Source organism: Osmerus eperlanus, chromosome 1, assembly GCF_963692335.1.
Source record: "Osmerus eperlanus chromosome 1, fOsmEpe2.1, whole genome shotgun sequence".
NCBI classification, from domain to species: Eukaryota; Metazoa; Chordata; class Actinopteri; order Osmeriformes; family Osmeridae; genus Osmerus; species Osmerus eperlanus.
Window position 1 is genome coordinate 16902116 of NC_085018.1, and position 13925 is coordinate 16916040.

Here is a 13925-nt window from a genome sequence, read left to right on the forward strand (position 1 = left end):
ACATTGTGTTATGTTAATATGATATTTTACGTTCCATACCAAGTACAAATACTGCCACCAAGTGGTATGAAATAACAGTTGCATGGACCGGCACTTTATTTTACATGTAATTACGTCATATACGTGCGACAGAATGAGGGGAAAGGTCTCCGGATACTTACGTATATCCATTTTCAGAAACTAGCCACTGAAGGGTAGATGAGGGCACACTTTTAGAACAATGAATATCAACAGACTTATAATTCTTTCCAAATCTGTCAAATTTGGAAAGAGTTTGCTTACATCTAATGCACGGCATACTGGAAAACATATCACCTTGTGGTTGCGTCCTCATCGAACCTTCAAAACAAATGCAAGGAATCTTGCCTACGCAAAGGACCTGTTCCTTGGAAAAGTAAATAAAGTAAGAGAACATCTTTGCTACTATTTTTGTTGCCTCATGTGTACCTGTTGTTTTATAGCTAGCTCGCTAAGTTAAACTGGATTTCAAACAGTGTCATACATGTGATATTTTCTCGGAGGGTTATCACAAACCCTGCGACTTCACTGAAAGGAGAGGTTGTCAAAGTGATCTCAATCAGACAATCTCTTTCAGGAAGAGGTGTTCCCGTATCCAGAGATAGGAAATGAAGAATTGGAGGAGATGAATATGTTTGTTGCACCAGTAGAGAAGTTCTTCAACGAGCAAGGTAAGAGAAAAGTGTAAATGTCATCAAGTCAAATTGATGTATCTCACGTTGTGAACATTAGGTCTTAACGACAGAACATGATTACCCTATGATTACCCTATGATTAATGCAAAATATACTTTTTTCTTTCTTAGTTGATTCAAAGAGAATTGATCATGAAGCCAAGATTCCACCAGAGACCTTGAATGGGTTGAAAGAGCTTGGGCTGTTTGGGATCCAGGTGCCAGAGGAATATGGTAGGTCATACTGTGAGCATGAGATTGCCATCCTCTTTCCCCACCTTTCAGGGAAGTCACCATAGCGATGTGTTTCCAGGGGGACTTGGCCTGTCCAACACCATGTATGCTCGCCTCGGAGAGATAATCTCCTTGGATGGCTCCATTGCTGTAACACTAGCAGCCCATCAAGCCATTGGTCTTAAGGTGAATCCGAATGTGCAGTATTATCTTTTCATCACCTTATAATGAGACAGTGAATTCGTAACATTTTGGTTGTTTGTTAGGGGATCCTGATTGCAGGGAGTGAAGAACAAAAGGCTAAATATCTACCCAAACTGGCCTCAGGAGAGCATGTGGCAGCTTTCTGTCTCACTGAACCTGGAAGGTAAGGCTTGGTACCACCGTGGGATCTCATCGTTACAAATGTCTACTCCTTTGGTTCAACTCCACTCCTTCATTAAGACTGGCTATGGCTTTGAACAGACAGCTTGAGTAATAATGGTGCTGTATCTACTAGCATTGTTACTGCAGTGACAACATAATATCTTGAATTTGATCAGAAATAATATCATGGTGCTTTGTAATTTCAGTGGAAGTGATGCTGCCTCTATACAAACCCGTGGCACTCTGTCTGAAGATGGGACACATTACCTTATCAGTGGTTCCAAGGTGAGGGAAATGAATGCCTGGAGTTGAATCCATGATATATCAGGTTTATTGTTGTGGTTTGCATTGATATCTGCTTTGGTTTGCATGGATTGTACATGGTAATAAAGAGAAAGGGTATATTGCTTGATTTGTGTTCAGATTTGGATATCTAACGGGGGAATGGCAGATGTGATGACCGTTTTCGCAAGGACAGAGGTGGTGGACAAGGATGGTGTGAAGAAGGACAAGATCTCCGCCTTCATTGTGGAGAGGGCCTTTGGAGGGATCACCAGTGGCAAGCCTGAAGACAAACTAGGCATCCGTGGATCCAACAGTAAGACTAATTGTTTACATGTACAATTCACTTGTGATATTTCCTCAGGAACACTATTTTGCTGGGACAGATTGGGTCCCTTTGATTGTCTTTGTGTAACTCTTGTGCTCTTCCTCCCAGCGTGCGAAGTGTCCTTTGACAGCACCCCAGTGCCGGTGGAGAATGTTATAGGAGAAGTTGGAGCTGGATTTAAGGTCACTTTACACAGCCTCTCTGTATCACTTACTAAGTACAGTATTTTAGTATCATGATGATGTCCGACTAAACATTTCCTTTTTGTTTCTATGTGTTCTGTTGTTGCAGGTAGCAATGAATATCCTGAATTCGGGCAGGTTCAGTATGGGCAGTGCAGGTGCTGGAATGATAAAGAAGCTGATAGGTAAGATCACTGTTCCCTGAGTACAGGGATGATCAGGTTGGAAATCTAGGGACTTTTGGGACTGTTCTGATTTGATTCTTCCCCTTGCAGAGTTGACGGCAGAGTATGCTGGTACAAGGAAGCAGTTTAACAAGAAACTGAGTGAATTCGGAATGATTCAAGTAAGGAGGGATAGAATCAGGGTTATGAGTTACCCAAATTGAATCATATGAGATAACTAGTGTATGAAATGTTTCTGTCATGTTCCTTGCTATAGGAGAAGTTTGCAGTGATGGCCCAGAATGCCTTTGTGATGGAGAGCATGGCCTACCTGACAGCAGGCATGATGGATCGGCCTGGGGTTCCAGACTGTTCTCTGGAGGCTGCCATGGTCAAGGTGAGACAGATACCACAAGGGCTTCCATAGTGTTATCTTAAGAGTTGCCTCCTGTTCAACGTGTGTGTGTGTGTGCGTGTGCAGGTGTTCAGCTCGGAAGGGGGCTGGGTGTGTGTGAGTGAGGCTCTACAGGTACTGGGAGGCCTGGGGTACACCAAGAACTACCCATACGAGCGATATCTGAGGGACTGTCGTATCCTGCTCATCTTTGAGGTATCACGTTGGACTGCACAATGATTTCATACTTCTGACAAGTAATATTATAAGAGACCACTAGAGGGCATATGTTCAACTCAACCAAGAACCAAGCTGTGGTTTCAGCTTATTCTGAGAATGGATTTTAATATGATGTTCCGTCCTTTCTCAGGGGACCAATGAGATCTTGAGGATGTACATTGCTCTCACTGGGATGCAGTATGCTGGCAAAATCCTGACCGGGAAAATAAAGTGAGCGTTGAATTCTCCTTGTTTGGAAGACTTGCTTTGGAGACCACTCCAGATGCACTCCTTCACACCCACTGTGTCTGTTCTGCCCCTAGAGAGCTGAAGAAGGGCAACGTTGGTGTGGTTGCGGATATGGTGGGGAAGAGGCTGAGAGAGTTTGCAAACATGCCCAGGGACATGGGCCTTACTGGGGCTGATGGAGTGGTGCACCCCAGTCTTACGGTACACTGCCCACCTGTGTCAATACTTCAGACAATTACGTTACAGAGACTGTGTTTGAACTTTTGGTTTAGTTTGAGCTGTTTCTAGAAGCTGTGTTCTGAGAGCTTGGCTGGGTTTTTTCCTTCCTCACAGGAAAGTACAAAGAAGCTTGAACAAAGCGTTATGTTTTTTGGTAACACAGTGGAGAGCTTACTATACAGATACGGGAAGGTAAAGTATTGTTATTTACTTCTTGGTCATACACTTATATAGCTAGCATTTTTAGACATATTTTTGGGACAAATCTATAAATGAATCCCTCTCAAATATTTAGAATTTCATTAGACAAATGTAGCAGGAACATGAAAGTGTACGTTGTTCCCATAGTGACTGCAGACCTAATTATTCTAAGCCAGTTTAGTACAGTTGGGACCTCTTCTCAACTCCCTCTTTTCCTGTTGGGCTGAGGTAATGTTCATGTGCTGAACAGCTGGACCTAGGTAGGGCCTGTTCCCTAAATGAGTTTCTATTTGGCCATGCTATTGTAATCAGCCCTCCACTGGAGCAGCAATAAACCACTTGCAAACGCTGCAGATTTCGGAATGCTCAATAATGTTCACTAATTCGGTGGTATCTGTGGAAATATCTGTGGACTTGAAAATACTGGTAAGAGTATTGTAGTGCAAGACAGCATACTGTTAATGGGTTAGGTTCAAATGTGCTGTGTGTGTGTTTGTGGTGTCAGACTCTAGTTGACGAGCAGCTGGTCCTGAAGCGTGTAGCAGACATCCTCATCAACCTGTACGCCATGACAGCCGTTCTGTCCAGAACCAGCCGCTCCATTAGGATTGGCCTGAAGAACCACGACCACGAGGTACAGGACCACACACACACACACACACCTGGCACCCACAGCGGCACTGTCTCTACTTGGCCAGACTCTCCACCAAAGTGTACCAGCATGAAGCTGTTGCTCCACGTACTGCATTCTAGACTCAACTGTTCACATTCTAGTTTGTGAGGGACAGGCTGACACAGGACACCTGTACAGTTGTAACTGGATGACAGTCATGCCAGCCAGCCAGTAGGCTGGCCCTCCCACTATTGTGGAATGATTTCATTTTACTGAGATGTGAGACAACAGAAAATGGTTCAAGATAAATGCCAGGATTGGTTTGAAATCGAAAAAACTCATACCTGCTGGTCAATGCTCTTGTCATTTGGAAGAACTTGAAATAAATTGTTTTCTATTTTTCTAGGTTCTGCTCACAAACACTTTCTGCACAGAAGCTTTTCACAAAAACAATTACTTGATGTTCCAGCTCCAGAAAAGTAAGTACAGCACACAATGGTTATTGAAAACAGCCCAGTGCAGGTTTTATATGCTAGGTCTTCAGTACCGAACACTTGCATATGCTGCAGAATGTATCCATTGACCCCACAAACCATTAAGTCAAACTTCTGTGTGTGTGGTGTGTGTGTGGTGTGTGTGTTTTCCACACTGCACAAGTCACTTTAATTACTGTGACATGTTGTAGAAAGAACATATTTCAGATGTTTTTCTGCATCACACTAATTCCGCTTGTTTGCCTGTGGGTTGTAGATAGTCCAGAGAACAACGATGCCAACATCAAGAAGATAGCTCAGGCTGTTTTGGAGCAGAGGGCATACATCTGCTCTCACCCTCTGGACAGAACCTTCTGAGGCCTCACCCAGGAGCTCCCTGGCTCCGCCCCCTGTCTTCTGATTGGGTGGAGTGGGATGCCAATATTGCACTAATCCAGTTGTGCACGTGCCCTAACTCAGTTGTATACGAAATATATGTAATGTTAATTAAATTATGTATATAACATGTATTACATCCATGATTTGCTCATTGTTCTAAGAATTCTACTGACAATGGAGAGGTGGAATTAACTTGTATAATATATTGGGGTGAACACATGTTGAACACAGTGTTGTTCAAAGGGCTTTTTATCCTGAGTACTGAGATACTGATCTTGCACATGCCTTTACGTGATTGTGGAAGTGGATGTTCCTCAGTGGACATGCAGGGTGACATCCTTGTGAGTTCTGGTCTCTACGATGTTGCTGCTGTTCTGGGGCAGGACAGGTGTGGACAGTGCTCTGCTGCTGGGGGCTGCTTTCTGGAAGAGATGCACACCCTTCTCTTCCTCGGTTAGGCCCACAATTGCCCTCTTGTGCTGGAAAGTGTGTGGCCTCCAGAACTCTCTGCAATAATCAACAAGAAAAATAAATCATACTTTTATATGAACAACTATTCTCCTTCTCTGTTGCGTTTATTTCGTGGTTGTCTTTCATAATAAAGCTTGCCAACTTGCCTGAAGTGGAACTTGCTGTACTGGGAATTGTGTCTTGGTATCATATTGTTATCCTGCATCAGGCTTTGGTCCTGTAAAAGCCCAGGAGCGAATGCGATGTTGGTCTTCCTCTCTGAAGACGGAGATCTCTGAACCACAGACAGTGAAGGCACAGGCTGCAACAAACACAGACTCACTCAGTCTAAGCTCCAACCTCAGTTTTATCTCAATTACTCACCTGACTTAACAATTGTAATGTAATAATCTATTTAGATATATCTCTACATGATGACTTACTTGACTGAAATGTTCCGAGCCTTACCTTGAGGGCCATTCCTGGCTTTCTGAGGGAGTACTTCATGGGCCCATCCTTCAGCAGGTTCTGGAGCTTGGCTGGGAGCTGCCCTGGAGCTCCACCCATGTAGCACCTGAACTCTGGGACCCGCCTGCCAGACACGGTACTGCCGCCTGGGAGCACCTTCCTCCGCCACCTGGAGTACTGAGACCAGGCTGCCTGCTGCTGCTCCTGCTGAAGCCTCTCTCCTGGAGGGGGACACACAGGTCTGTATGAGAAGGTCACCCACTGGTCTTGCTGAGAGACACACTGTCAAGCTTGAACTGCCCTCATAAATGTACCCTGGAACTAGAACTGTAGTTTAGTCCTTGTCCTGTTCTCACCAGCCAGGTGGATGGAGACAGGGGTACTGAAGTCCTGATCAGTCTGGGTGTAGATCTGAAAGTCCTGGTGGCGCTCCCTCCAGGGCCATCTGTCCCGTGCCAGCGTGGGCCTCAGAGTGTTCTCATGCAGGATGTTTTCCCTCCAGGGCTGGGGGTGAAGGCCAGTATCAGCCATCCTCTACAGTATTATCTTTAATATAGTCTTACTAGTGTTCTCTAAACCATCAAATCAATAGGATATTTTTTTGTATAACATAATGTTTGAGTGTATGGTCATGTACATTTAGTGCACCATTTTTACATTGAAACCCCTAACTGTTGTAAAAGTTTGCCAATTCAGCGTTTTGTGAAAGTAGGACGAAATAGAAGAAAATGAAGAGCATGCCAAAACTACTGTTCAAAAACGATCAATCCAGTAAGCATTAAGCATTTCACATTATGTGTAACCCTATCCATTAAGCTCAGTGGATCTTCATGGAAGAGAAGCCCAAAAGTAAACACCAGTAAAAACCCAATCTCTTTGCCCCAATGCTGAGGAATGCCCATAAAATATGGCATTTTCATTCTGCTGGGATTTGGGTGAAACCTGACTCTGTGGGTGATGGAGCTCAACTCCTGCCCGTGACATCACCTTTCTCAGTGCCTCCACACGAGCCTCGTCCGGATGTCCTGGGTGCTCGTTGGACTCGATGCTGCTCTTGAAGCCCGGGTATATGAAGCCATCGTAAGTGCGCCAGGCCGACCTGGACCTGGCGTCTGAGGTTGTCATCTCAGACTTCACATCTCTGGGATCCACTGTGGCTGTGTGGTAATGCTGGCTGTAGGTGAACCTCCGAGTTGGTTCCTATCCAGAGGGGTGAACAGAGACATTTGACATCATCTTCTTTTTCGATTCTTCCTCTAGACCAGGGAGTTAGCATGGCGTTACCACAAACGTACTTACCTTGGCCATCTCCTTGCGCAGCAGTTCCCTAGCCTGCTCAGTTGAGTTCATGGTCTGGATACTGTAGTTGTGGGCTGCACTGTCTTTAGCCTGCTCAGCAACTAATACTGCTACCTTTGGCTTCTTTACTTGAAGACTGGCTTGTTGCACCTCCTCAATGTTAACCTGAAATACATTTGGTTTATTGAATGACATACAGTATTTCCTGATCTAAAAACCTCATGCATATCTTCTGTGGACCCACCAACCTGGATGAAGTCTTTGGTCTGACTGAGCAGCTGCTTGTCGGCAACGTCTTGTTTCCATTGAATGTAGCGTGAGTTGTAGGTGCTGAGGGGTCTGCGTGTGTTCTCAGAGGCATGCATGGGGGAGAACTCAGGCTGCTTTTGGGTCTTTGCAATCAGCCTTTGCTCCCATTTCCCAGGAACTATTCCAAATTCCTTGCTCATGCTGAGAACCATCTCGGCTGAGGGGAACAGGTTGTTCCTCACCACATCTTTCAGCTTCCGCAGTTTACACAGGACGCTTAATCTAAACAGTGATGGACACTTTAAGTGAAGTTCTACTCCTTTTTTATCAATATATTAGCAGCTAGACATGACAATGACCTGTAAATATATCTCTTATCTCTATCGGTATTTTATTTCTGTAAACATTGCTGTCAGGCTCCTAGATTACATAATAGTGCAGGTCACAGAGGTTAACTGATGGTACTATCTTAGAAGACAGATGAGTTATGGTTATGAGCTAATACCGTGACATGGCTTGGAAGCAGGTATGGGGGACCATGTCTCTGACATAGACCAGAGGCTGTCTCATGATGGCCTCCAGTGGCTCGTGGAGGTGAACGGGTCTCAGACTGATGTCCAGGGTGTCATACAGGCGTTTGGAGAAGCTCAGATCTGAGTTGTAGAGAACCATCACCTGTTCCTCTTCACTCCCCATCAGCCTGCAACATATCACAGCAACCTCAAGTTCCACATAGGAATGTGACCTCTACAATTCAACCCAATAAACAACACAGCTGACAACTGTTAAGAGTGTCTTCGTGGTCTTACTTTATAGGGACTGTTTTCCAGAGCCTTTTGATGGCTTTATGCTTTAGACCTTCAAGGACAAAAAGGTGTATCTGCTTATCCAGCATATGGAATCCAGTAACAGTGTCCAGATCAACACTCCCCCTCTCCGGGGCTGTCATTTTGTAACTGGAAAGGATTCGTTCAATGGTCTCGTTTGACTGGGAGTCCAACTGGAAAGCTGCTGCGTTGATCTTTTGAATCTCTGACCTCAGCTTGGCCACGACAGACACGTTGTTGTATTTGAAGATGTAAATGATGCGACCAAACGGGGAATATAGCGCTCCCTCGCTGCCGCTCTCCATGTTGAAAGGGCAAGCTATTTCAACCTGCACTTTGAGCTGGGAGTTGGCATCTAAGTAATGCCCCATTGGCATGGCGTGATCTGGGGCTCCTTCAACCACGCCTGGCATGGCCGTCAATTTCTTCTCCCACTCATTCCTCTCACTTCCCAGCAGCTGTGGTGGACGGCAGCATTCGATAGGTATGTTGAGCTTCACACATCTCTCTCCATGGAGCAGGCCAGACAGGTTCAGCCTGGCTACGCCGTATGGGTTGTACTGCTTGGTCTTTGCCCTCAAGGGGTTGTAGGTTGTGCGTTTGCCACTGACCAGGATCACACTGCTCAGTTTGTCATCATTGGGCTCGGTACCAAATAGGGCGGGACCGGAGGAAGGCTTCTCCACCTTCCTGTCCCGGTCGTGGACCTCTATCTCCAGCGGAGGGCCTTGGAGGAACTCCTGCAGCTCCCCAGGGCTCAGCAGGCCTGTTAGAATCACATTGACGTCTTTGAAGTAGATGTTAGAGCGGTGTTCTCTGCCTTTAGACCTGTGCACTTTCAAGTTGTGGAACCTGTACTGGCAATACACCGGAAGACACTTCTCCTATGGAAAGAGAACAACATGTGATCTTATAAACATTTATATTGTTTATAAACGTCACTACTGGAAATGTATAATCAAATGTAGCTATTTGAGTGCATTATGTAAGAACTGTAATTACTTTAATTGAGTTGTGTTGTGGGTGCAGTACCTCCAAGACTTGGAAGGGGACAGGAGTGGAGGGCAGGGAGGAAGCAGACAGGATGGTGATGACCAGTGGGTTGAGCTGAGCTTTCAGGTCCTCTGAGATTAGTGGCCTGTCCACAGTTATGTTGCACAGGCCCTCATACACCCCCGACGAACAGGTGACCAGGCAATCAGTCAGCGACCTGTCTCCTAACATTATATATAAAGGGGACTGAAAGTCATGTAAACATATACTATAACAATATCTATAGGTATGCCATGTAAATGATATTATTGAAACAACTTATTTCAGTTAACAAGCATAATTCTATCTCTTAGAACCCCATAATTTAGTACTGTCTGACAAACATTCTCATGTTCTAAACAAATAATGATGGGGTTGGGTAATGGAGAACCAACTGTGAAATCTCTGTCCCAGCAAAGTTGCTATGTGTAATTTGTCTGGGTCCAGTTTATAGAAGAAAAAAACAAGAATTTCCCCAAATTAAGGCTTTCATCAGGGTCTCCCACTGTGCCTGTTAGAGGAACACATCAAATGCAGTAAGATGCCTTATGCTGGTGCCATACAATAGCCAATTAAAGAGCTGAGCAGCGTGTCCCCTCCCAGGTAGCAGAGGAACTCCCAACAGTTACCGTGCCAATAATAAACAGGAAACAGTGCCTTCACAACACACTGAACAAAGCTGAGCTACCGTTGACCAACATTTAAAATGCTTGCTGACATTTTTTGCAACTGGCCCTATGTTTCTTGACAGCAACCACTTGTGCAGGGTAAATTGGACTACATTTTAATTGGTCAAAAAAAGGGAAATCTTTATAGATTGTTTGACAGTTTACCTGTCAGTAGATGAAGAAGACTTAGCTCCACCAAGGCTGATCCGTTCTTCTGGATGTTCTCCAGATAAGCAGCATTGTCCTGAGTGGGTTTCTGAGGAACCTTCTTTCTGAAAACCGCCAGGTTCTTGTCTTTCACTGAGCTGCTATTCACAGCAGCTGAGACAAATTGATGAAAGCATGGTTTGATGAGCGCCATATTGTATAGTATGAATACATTAAACTCACTCCTCAGTTCTATACAGACTCCCAGCAGCATCAAATTACTTTGAGGCATGGCTATACATGGTTGTTAAAGTGAAGGTGTTCACTTGGACGTTTACTGTGTACTTCTGAGGACCCAAGATTGAGTCTAGTGTGGCATATTGAGGGCAGAAGCAATATGGAAAAGTGATACCATCACACGATAGCAACGACAACATAGTCCTCACATTGAGAGGTTGGGTTTGTCAATGTACAAAACAGATATTAAAATGGATTTATTGCACTGGAATTATTTTGAGAAAAGACGATTCACCTGTTGCACAGTTCATCTCAGAGAAGTTCTTAAAATCTATTGATGTTGCATCTCCACGTCCCTTAGAAGATAATCTGGTCCTTGGGTTCTCCTTCTCAAAGACAGATCTCAGCTTATACACTATCTGCTTAACACCACCTTCAAATTGACAGGAGTTCATCAGTTGAGGATTTCATCTGAGAAATCGGAAAGTCTGAGGATTTCATCCACAAGAAAAACTGGATGTCACACTATACTTCTGAAACTTATATTTAGATTTTCAAATGAAATCTGAATCTAAGCAGCGATAGACAAAGATGAATGGGACTCAGTTGGGCTGTCAGTATAATGATCTCCTGAAGACAGAAGAACCAACCACATCACCATACCAGATGTGTAACAGGATTACCGTATCTCGCCGCCTCACAGTCTGGGGTAGCCCCTGCCATCACAGATTCCACACAAGAAACTCATTAGCACATTCTCACATTACACAACAATCATAATGAAGACATAGGAAACGGAACATCCTTTAATCAAACCACAATGTAAGGCAAGGCTGAAAGGAGTAACATCTGATTACTATTGTTTTCGGTCTGTCATCCATTAACAGAGGAGATAATCCAATAATAGAGGATTTGTTCAAATAACTCTTAATAGTAATGTCATGGCAAGATAGATATATGGCTGTCAAATTTCCTACCTAAATGATCGGTCTCCTCCCCACTCCTGGTCTGTGGCAGTCTGAAGGCTTTGGGTCGGTCATTTCTGGCTTTGGTAGACACTCTGTCCTTTGTGTCCCAAACTCTAAATGTGACCTTGTGGGACGCTAGTTTAATCAGTAGCTCTCGAGTGACTCTGACTTTTACAGACTGAGACCAGCCCAGCCACACCTGGTCTCCCTCATGCCATGGCTTTAACACCTGCAGAACAAACACATGCAAATGAGGCCCTACAAAATTGTTTAGACTGTGTTTTCAGTCTACAAAAGTCATTGAATTCCCACAGGAATAGTTAACAGAGGTAGCTGGATAAGTGGAGTTTTGTTTTCAAATGAGCAGGATTACATTCCCATACGAAATCAGTGTCTGTGTGTTGTGAAGTGTAGGATGAGCAAACACAAACCCTTCAAACACAGACATGGTATTTAGATAGGTTTCCATCTGACATTCTAAACCCTCTCTTGTCTTAGTACAGTGACCTTTAGTCCTTCATACATACTTAAGGCAAGTGGAACACAGCCAGACAGTAAGCTGGCCTTTGTTTACAACACTGTTATAAAGCCACAATGTAGTGGTCTACTGTATCATTATCCCTTTTTTTGCACAGCATGTAATCACATCTGCTTGCCACCTTTGCTTCATTGTCGATGTAGATTTTAGCTGCAAGCCCAAACATCACAAGGTCCACTTTGGTTGGTTCTGGATCATCTGGTAGCAAGTTATATTCTATGTGATAGTAGCCTTGAGCTTTGGGAGCCTCAAAAACGCCACTGGACAACACTTTCTTTGGCCTCTTCTTTTCCTTTTCAATAGCAACATGATCCTCATCCTCTCCTACAACAGGAAGCAGCTAAATATGAGATCTGTACAATAGGTGACATCCATCACAGAATAATGTATCAGTTCAATAATGTATCAAACAGTTCAATTACATTTAAATTTGCATGTTTTTTTTAAGCTAAGGATTTACATAATAAAATGACTTACCTTTTGGAATAGCTATAACAATGCTAATTTTCCATGTGACATTATGTGAATCATCTCTGACTTGCTGTGTGGATTTATCATGATGTGAATTTGACAGTGAATTCTGTATGCCTTGGTCCATATGTTGCACTTCACTTTGGGAATCCAACTGGTCATTTTCTGTGTCACTGTCACGGACTCCATTGTCAGGATAAACTCCAGTGTCAAACTCGGGTGAGTGACAATGGATAGACTCTCTGCTGCTTCCCTTTGAGTCTGAGAACTCACATACTTCTTTGGCTTCCATTAAGAGTGTGTCTATTGGAAACGTTTACATAGAACATCGGTACAAGTCTGACAAGAGGAGCATATAGTCTTACAGAAAATACAAAACAAAAAACAAGTTTTTACTAAATAGCCATAACTACTTTAAACCTTCCATACAGATAAGTATACTATTCAGTACTGTACATGCAGAATTCGAAGATTTTAAAATACATTTTAAAACTTCCTTTAAACTTTAAAACACATTCCTACCGTTTGTTTTCTGTTCGATACACGTGCTGCTTTGAAGTGCCAACAGCAGTGTTACAGGCTAACAGATTTTCTGGAAAATGGACAGGTAAAGTTTACTTTGAATCATCCTTCCACAAAACCGTGAATTTAAAGCTACTTCCGCGGCATTAAATAGTTCTATTTGACTTTCAGAGCTAAAAAGACAAGTTGTCATGTGTTTTGTGCATCAGGACCTCAGTTTACCCCATAACATAAATAAAGTTAAATCAACTGGGTTAGGCTAACTTGCTTAGACTATTTTGCAAATAACTTGTCACCAAATGAACTGGCACATTGCATCTCGTCGCCTTGGCAACCAGCGTCACAATGTAGGGCATGGTGGTAACTCTAACTTCCTATAAAAAACTAACAGTAGTCAGCTGTTTAGTAGTGTTAAGCTTGCTGAGTACGTGCGGTCATTTATTTATATTTTTGCTCTTTCAATAAAGTTGAAAAAGTAAGAAAAAAAAACAGTACTCAACTGACACAAAAGTTGCTATTGTTTATTACAATGGAATTAAATACGTTGAAGAAGTTATGATACAACAATGGAGTGCAACAATTAATGTTATGTCACAAACGCTTTTTTTTTTACTTACAATTTTAATTACTTTTTTTCACACCCTTTGGATTAAAGAATGCTCAGGACTGGGTCTTGACGAACACAATAATAAGAGACTTGTAGCCTAATGCAGTTAATTATCTATTTTGGGCATAACCTTACGGGCATAACTTTACGGGCATAACCTTACAGGCATAACCTCACCGGCATAACCTTACGTTCAACCTACCGTCTACATATTTTGCATAGCCTATATTGTTATTTTATCATGCAGTTGAGGCTGTAACAAATGTCTAAATATAATATTCAATTGTCAATAAATATTTAGATTGAACTCGATTTATACTTTTACGAAAAAAGGTCAATAATGTCCTTTTAATGGGAAAGAATTTGGGGGGCAGTGCTAAACATGACTTCAAAGAAACGCCCCATGTTCATAGAACCACGGATACATT

The 13925-nt window shown here is 43.2% G+C and overlaps 2 protein-coding genes across 2 annotated transcripts; one reads left to right on the forward strand and one right to left on the reverse strand.

Moving 5' to 3' along the window:
* The first annotated feature begins 119 nt into the window (after positions 1 to 119).
* On the forward strand, positions 120 to 5572 carry acad9 (acyl-CoA dehydrogenase family, member 9). The gene is made up of 18 exons (XM_062464409.1): positions 120 to 403; positions 596 to 689; positions 824 to 925; positions 1005 to 1111; positions 1192 to 1292; positions 1498 to 1576; positions 1715 to 1889; positions 2010 to 2083; positions 2193 to 2268; positions 2359 to 2429; positions 2525 to 2644; positions 2729 to 2857; positions 3012 to 3091; positions 3184 to 3310; positions 3443 to 3520; positions 4035 to 4163; positions 4549 to 4621; positions 4893 to 5572. Exons 1-18 carry the CDS (start codon positions 221 to 223, stop codon positions 4991 to 4993), a joined length of 1899 nt encoding a protein of 632 aa, XP_062320393.1. The 5' UTR covers positions 120 to 220; the 3' UTR covers positions 4994 to 5572.
* On the reverse strand, positions 5568 to 13101 carry cfap92 (cilia and flagella associated protein 92 (putative)). The gene is made up of 16 exons (XM_062464397.1): positions 12891 to 13101; positions 12375 to 12671; positions 12019 to 12221; positions 11369 to 11588; positions 11075 to 11107; positions 10687 to 10824; positions 10173 to 10328; positions 9340 to 9524; positions 8290 to 9191; positions 7986 to 8180; positions 7480 to 7762; positions 7232 to 7396; positions 6920 to 7132; positions 6289 to 6436; positions 5933 to 6153; positions 5568 to 5786 (listed from the first exon to the last, which is right to left on the reverse strand). The coding sequence occupies exons 2-16, from the start codon at positions 12658 to 12660 to the stop codon at positions 5568 to 5570; spliced, it is 3567 nt and encodes a 1188-aa protein (XP_062320381.1). The 5' UTR covers positions 12661 to 12671; positions 12891 to 13101.
* Between the last annotated feature and the right edge of the window lie 824 nt (positions 13102 to 13925).

Bases quoted from the DNA above. Each gene is read 5' to 3' on its own strand.
- cfap92 (XM_062464397.1), bottom strand. From the start codon at position 12,660: ATGGAAGCCAAAGAAGTATGTGAGTTCTCAGACTCAAAGGGAAGCAGC. The intron at 8,181-8,289 runs GTAAGACCACGA...GATATGTTGCAG, and splicing joins TGGAAAACAGTCCCTATAAA to GCTGATGGGGAGTGAAGAGG. The intron at 6,437-6,919 runs GTGATGTCACGG...CTTCACCCCCAG, and splicing joins GTGTGGAGGCACTGAGAAAG to CCCTGGAGGGAAAACATCCT.
- acad9 (XM_062464409.1), top strand. From the start codon at position 221: ATGAATATCAACAGACTTATAATTCTTTCCAAATCTGTCAAATTTGGA. The intron at 2,430-2,524 runs GTAAGGAGGGAT...TCCTTGCTATAG, and splicing joins GTGAATTCGGAATGATTCAA to GAGAAGTTTGCAGTGATGGC. The intron at 4,622-4,892 runs GTAAGTACAGCA...TGTGGGTTGTAG, and splicing joins GATGTTCCAGCTCCAGAAAA to ATAGTCCAGAGAACAACGAT.